Raw genomic sequence first — 6,857 nt, 5'->3', positions numbered from 1 at the left:
ATGAAATAAAAGTAAATTTTGATTTTGTATTAAAATATAATTAAAAATATAATATCAAATTTAAATGCTCTTTCATTTCAAATTTTATCTATTCAAATAAAATTTATATTATTATTTAATGGCTAAATGACTTAAAAATTAAAACCTTTATACGTTTTTTAAATTTTAACCAAATCTTTTAACTTTATCAATTTAATATCAAATTTTTACATTAGTTTCAAATTTAGCAATTTGCCTAATTGGATTACCTAATTGACAAAATCAATTCAAATATTTGTTTACATTATTAATGTTAGTAAATCCTTTTATTTTTATATCAATTTTAACAATTATTTACAAATTGATAAAAATGTTATTTTAATTAATTTCTATCATTTTGAAAATTATAATTACATTTATTTTGGTTATGCTATTTGTTCATATTTTATATTAAATTTTTTTTTTCATTTTAAATTTGAAATAAAATGATAAAAAAGATGTGAATAAAAGTATAAGTAGAAAGAGAGAGAAAAAAAATAAAAATTAAGATAATAATATTAGATATATTATTTATTTATTTTTATTAAAATGAAGTTTGTTAAAATTAATAAAAATATTAAAATTATTGAAAATATTAACAAAATTAAAAGGAATAGCTAAAATTGATAATAAATAAAAAAAATTTGAATTATTCTTTGTCAATTGATGAGTAAAATTGTTTTTATTAAATTTATTACTAAAATTGAAAACAATTGAAAAGGTTTTATGATTTAATCGATAAAATTAAAAGTTTTAACTGATATTGATAATTGACATAAAAGGATTTGATTTTTTTTTTATCATTTAGTCTTATTTAATTATGTAAATATATGAGTATTTAAAGATATATTAAATTATAAAATTAATATATGATATATAATTATAGCAACGTATTTCTCATTCATTTCAAATTTTATGTATTCTAATAAATTTCATATTATTATTTAATGTTTAAATGACTAAAAAATTAAAATCTTTATAAATTATTTAAATTTTAGTCAAACTTTTTAATTTTATCAATTTAATCTCAAATTTTTATATTAGTTTTAATTTTAATAATTAGCCTAATTAGATTAATTAATTGATAAAATTAATTCAAATATGTACCTATGTTATTAATATTAGTCAATCCTTTTATTTTTATATCAATTTTAACAGTTATTCACAAATTAATAAAAATGTTATTTTAATTAATTTCTCTATCATTTTGAAAATTATAATTATATCTATTTTGGTTATGCTATTTGTTCATATTTTGTATTTAAATATTTAATTTTTTTATTTTAAATTTGAAACAAAATGATAAAAATGATGTGAATAAAAATATAAATAGAAAGAGAGGAAAAAAAATAAAAATAAAGATAATAATATTAGACATATTATTTATTTTTTATCAATATGAAATTTGTTAAAATTAATAAAAATATTAAAATTATTGAAAATATTAACAAATTAAAAGGAATAGCTAAAATCAATAATAAAGAAAAAAAATTTTGAATTACTCTTTGTCAATTGATGAGTAAAATTATTTTTATTAAATCTATTGTTAAAATTGAAAACAATTGGAAAGATTTTATGATTTAATTGATAAATTAAAAATTTTAACTAAAATTGATAATTGACATGAAAAGTTTTGATTTTCTTTTGTCATCTAACCTTATTTAATTATATAAATATATGAGTTTTTAAAGATATATTAAAAATAAAATTAATATATAATATATAATTATAGCAATATATTTTTAAATTGTATAATTTAAGTTTTATTTATAATACTTTAATTGACTAAATTAATATAACTTATTAATTTTATTTTCTTATAATTTTTTGAGAAATTTTAATTAGAAGTAAAATACGATCATACTAATAAATAACTAAATTTAATTAATTATTGAAAATAATATATTATGATAATATTATATTATATAAAAAATTAAAAGAAAATTATATAAAAAATTTAGATAATGAATTTACTATATAATGAGTAAATCAATCGTGCAATGCACATTATAATAAAAATTATTTATTTTAAAAATATAGAATTGCCATATTTAAAACTTAGTTTTTTACATTATAATGTTAAATAAAATAAATAAACAATATAAAAATTAAAATCCTTAAATATATAAAACTTTTCATTTTAAAAAGAAAAGTAAAACAGTTACATATATATATTAATTTTGATTATAGTAATTTTCTAAGCTATAATTTGTTATAAGCTATAATTTTTTAATTTATGTTAATTATATGCATAATTTCTTATATAATATTTAATTTTGTAAAATTTTAAATAAATTTAAATAGCCCAAACAAAATTTTTAATGCGTTTAATAACAAATATTTCAATGTTTATTGGTTAAAGTGTAGTTATTTTGGATATACATTTTTTAAAAATATAATATTAAATGATGGATTTTGAATATAAAATCTAAGTGCCTTTTATAGTTTTTTTTTTATTTTTAATTTACTTTCTTTTTATCATTAAATTAGATTTTATAAATCCATTTAAATTAATTATTGATAAAATAAATTTTATTAAAATTATTAAAAAAACTTCCTAAAATTTATGAAAATAACAATAACTTTTTAAAAAATAAAATTAACAATCTTGTATATGTGTAGTTTTTACAATATCACTTATCATAATATAATTAAAATAAAAAAAAATATGCATATTTATTCCGAAAGATATTTAAAAAATTTTAAATAAAACCATAATTTTTTTAAATATAAATATAATTTATAAAAATTAAATTACCATATTAATTATTTTACCAGAATAACTATATTTCTAACTACCGCCGTAAAACAAAATATCTTATAATCGATCGCTATCACACTTTGCCACAGAAAGCTCCTTGCTCAAATACTTTTTTCTGTACCTGCTATATCAACGACTTCAATAGAACCACGTGTGCTGAAAAATGAGATGTGCATGATCCAACGGTACAACACAACTCACCAAACTCGGCTGGCGCAAAGCCGCAGCAGCCGCCTAAAGAATCTCTAATAGCCACAACCGCATCCTCCCCTTAACACGTGTCTTTTCTTGTACCGTCCAAATTTATGGGCCAACTTCTCATCAAACTCTCTTGAAAGCTCCACGTATGTCCACTATTATCGAAAAATAAACGGCCTATAATAACCCACGTGGAACACGAGATATCATATTAGTTCTCTAATCCAACGGACCTCAACACCTCCTCCTTCTCTCCATCTCTCTCTGTCTGTCCTGCAGTCTTCTTCTCCAATTCGCCGGCGATTTTCTTCGTTTACCAATTTACCCTTATCCCGCCCACCTATCCCCTTTGCATCCTCTAAATCCCTGGTAAAAGCGAGATCTAATTAGGTTTTTTTTTTTTCTTGAATTTTGATTTTAATGGCGGATTCAGACAATGAATCAGGAGGGCACAACAACAACGCCAACAGTGAGCTATCTGCCCGTGAACAGGACAGGTTCTTGCCCATCGCTAACGTTAGCAGAATAATGAAGAAAGCTCTGCCGGCGAACGCTAAGATCTCCAAAGATGCCAAAGAGACGGTGCAGGAGTGCGTGTCTGAATTCATCAGCTTTATTACCGGAGAGGCTTCCGACAAGTGCCAGCGCGAAAAGAGGAAGACGATCAACGGCGACGATCTGCTTTGGGCCATGACCACGCTAGGGTTTGAGGAGTACGTGGAGCCCTTGAAGATTTATTTGCAGAAATATAGGGAGATGGAAGGGGAGAAGAGCTCCATGGGCAGGCAAGGAGAGAAGGATGGTGCTGGTGGGTCAGGTGGAGGTGGTGCCGCTGCTGGCGGAGGTGGGTCTGGTGGAGGGGTGAGTTCAGGCGGTGCTGGGGGAGCAGGAGGGTTTAATGGTGGTGGTCAAGGGATGTATGGAGGGATGATGATGATGGGGCATCATCAAGGGCACGTGTACGGCACCGGTGGGTATCATCATCAGATGGGTGTCGGGAAAGGTGGCTCCGGCAACTCAAGGTAGGTGTTGGCGACGAGTGTTGTTTTGGGATTAGTATTTACTATATTTTTACTCCTTGCTATGAAGGGATTAATTAACTGGGTTAGGTCTTCTGTTTTTTTGTAGGTCTTCTGTTAATTTTCTTTCATTTTCTTAGTGGGATTATGTCCAAGGTTCATATAATTAATGTAATATTGCATAGTGCTAAGCATGTACGTAACATCTGATGATAGAGAGAGTTCTAATTGAGGAGGGAATTGAAGAAAGAAGAACTTCAAAATCTACTTGTATGATAAGCATTAATTTTAATTTCCCGTTTTAGAGAAAAGACAAAAAAAAGTTAGTTTCTTGCCAGCTTGTTCCTCGTTTCTTGACATGGCATCCATGGGAGTTGGGGAAATTTGGGTAATGTTAGAAGTGACAGTCTTTGAGTTCTGACACTTGGTAAAGAAAAAGAAAGGAAAATTAAAGGAAGTCGTTGTTTATTTGGACAAATGGACGCGTTTCTTTCTGAGGAAAGTTTTAAGAGTTTATGTCCTAAGCTTGCCATTTGTCACTTGTCTATGTTTTGAAGCCCAGTACTAAGAATAGAAGATAGTTCCATTGACTTCTAAATCCAGAAAATTTTTCATAGATTTCACCAACGTATCTTTCTGGTAAACTCCATTTCTAGGTCACCAGCAGCTAGTTTGGGAAATTTTTTTTTTCTTCTTTCTGGAGCTTGTTATGTGATATATTAATTAAGATGCAGCAAGATCATTCCGGAAGTGCGCCACCACTTTCTTGATCAATTGTCAACTTTCTCAAGTTCTTGCACGTCATTCTTGTCTCCCATTCTGTGCCCACCTGCATTGTTTTCCTCTTTTTTGTTGGAGATCAAGTGTCTTTTGCTATGAAAAGAAGTGTTGGATATATCCTTGTAGGCTTAAGAGCACCATTCCAGAGATTTTCAAAAGGACACTTTTAAAACTTAGACAATGATTGCTACTGCTCTATCCGTGTGGTTGCAGTTTCTTCTGATCAAGATAAAAAAAGTTAAAAATCTTTTACACTACTCCATTTCTTTCCAGGGTTGATCTTCGGTTCTTCAATCTTGACCCAAGGATTAAGAAATGTAGAAAAATAAATTAACGATGAGAAAAAGAGTTCCAGTTGGGACCTACCAAGCGCGCCACAGTACAAGCAAAGGACCAGTCATTTTGACTAGGTGTGGGCTGGCGGAAGACTTTGTCAAAGGCCGAGAAGAAAAGTGATTAAAAAAGTAATTAAAAGAGAGTGGGTGTCGTTTTCAATAGATAATGCTCTATTTAATCAAGTGTTTAGTGGATGGGTCCTTTTCTCTTGGGCTATAATCAGAGAGAAAAGAGAGCACATCACCTTCCGCAGAAGCTGCTCTCTCTCTCACTGATATATAGAAAACACCTGAAATTTCTTATAAGCACTTAGTTGTAAAAATTAATTTATATATTCAGTCAATTAGAAATTATAATTTCATATATATAATTAGTCATTTTATATTTTTTTATATAATCTATCACGATTTTAAATTTATTATTAATTTTTTATTAAATGGGTATACACGTTTCATAATAGATCTCAAACTTGAATAATAAATAAATAAATAATAATGTACTAAAATCTGTGAATTTATATTGCATTTAAATTCATATTTTTAACTGTGGATTTATACATTGGGATATATATAAAGAAAAAACTGTGTGAAACCAAAGTTTCAGTTTTTGATCAAGCAAATGAATAAGTATTTTAAATCAAATCAATTGAGTTTTCAGTCAAGATTAACCTGGAAAATATCTAACCTAGATTAAGTAGTTGGTTCGAGCAGGTTAGACTATAAATTATAGTTAGGGTAGGTTTGATATAATTACTGATACTAATAATCGATAACTGTCACAAATAGTTAATAGCCGATGATTGATAGCTACTAGTTGATAATTATTAGAGCTTATTTGACATTATTGTTGAAACTGCCGTTAGAAAAAATTATTTTTTTAAATATATTAATTAGACATTATTAAAAAATAATTTAAAATTAAATTTAATAAGTTTAGTCATATGAACACTAAAATAATAAAATAATTTTTTTAAACTATTTTTTCTGAACAACATTTAAAATAGCGCTTTTATTCAGAAAAGTAGTTTTAACCTCTACTCAATGTCAAATAAACACTTAATTGTTTGGTAAATTATTGTTAACTATTTCTATTGATATGTTAGGTATGATTTATTTTAAATATATTTTATATTATTTTTGTAAAAACAATAACAATAATAAATGTGTTTAAAAAATTACATTGAACTCTAATTTTGTATGTATAATTATAATAAATAAAGTTTTCCCATAAATATATAGATATTTGGTTATTTCAACTATAATTTTCAATATATTAATAATTATTTAGTATTTATAGTAACTAAAAATAATTTGATCACTAAAAAATTTATATGAAAAATTATTATTTTTTACTAACAAAATTTAATAGGGGCATTTCAATTTATATAAATTAATAAAAAGTTAATACAGCTATTATCTAATAGTAAAAATTTTAAAATGAAGCTTTTATAATCAATTACTGTTAAAACTCACACAGTTAACATTTGCTGATATTTTACTAAGACTTGTTTGGTAATATTAGCTATTTTAATAGCTGTTAGTTATTTTACTTGTAGAAGTAATTAACATGAGAAAGGTTTCTTGTGTTTACTATCTAATGTACATAACATATTTATACAACTTTGGTATATGATAAGATGACTACAGCTAAAGGGAGAGGTTAAGATAAACTACAATTTGTTAAGGATAAATACTGAATAAATCCAAGTACAAAGTATATCTATAACAACCCCCTTCAAGCTATTG

At 25.7% G+C, this 6,857-nt stretch overlaps 1 protein-coding gene across 2 annotated transcripts; it reads left to right on the top strand.

Moving 5' to 3' along the window:
• Positions 1-2,812: 2,812 nt before the first annotated feature.
• Positions 2,813-5,294, top strand: LOC131169811 (nuclear transcription factor Y subunit B-3-like). Of its 2 annotated transcripts, none has more exons than XM_058129176.1 (2): positions 2,813-3,999; positions 5,050-5,294. In XM_058129176.1, exons 1-2 carry the CDS (start codon positions 3,398-3,400, stop codon positions 5,108-5,110), a joined length of 663 nt encoding a protein of 220 aa, XP_057985159.1. In that variant the 5' UTR covers positions 2,813-3,397; the 3' UTR covers positions 5,111-5,294. The 2 variants fall into 2 exon arrangements, with proteins under 2 accessions (XP_057985159.1, XP_057985160.1); XM_058129177.1 differs by lacking the exon at positions 5,050-5,294 and adding an exon at positions 4,106-4,333.
• The last annotated feature ends 1,563 nt before the right edge of the window (positions 5,295-6,857 follow it).

The sequence above is a fragment of the Hevea brasiliensis genome, chromosome 10 (genome assembly GCF_030052815.1).
Source record: "Hevea brasiliensis isolate MT/VB/25A 57/8 chromosome 10, ASM3005281v1, whole genome shotgun sequence".
In the NCBI taxonomy this organism is placed as follows: Eukaryota; Viridiplantae; Streptophyta; class Magnoliopsida; order Malpighiales; family Euphorbiaceae; genus Hevea; species Hevea brasiliensis.
Note: the sequence above shows the minus strand (reverse complement) of the source record. Positions and strands in the feature narration are given on the sequence as shown.

Bases quoted from the DNA above. Each gene is read 5' to 3' on its own strand.
- LOC131169811 (XM_058129176.1), top strand. From the start codon at position 3,398: ATGGCGGATTCAGACAATGAATCAGGAGGGCACAACAACAACGCCAAC. The intron at 4,000-5,049 runs GTAGGTGTTGGC...ATTTCTTTCCAG, and splicing joins GGTGGCTCCGGCAACTCAAG to GGTTGATCTTCGGTTCTTCA.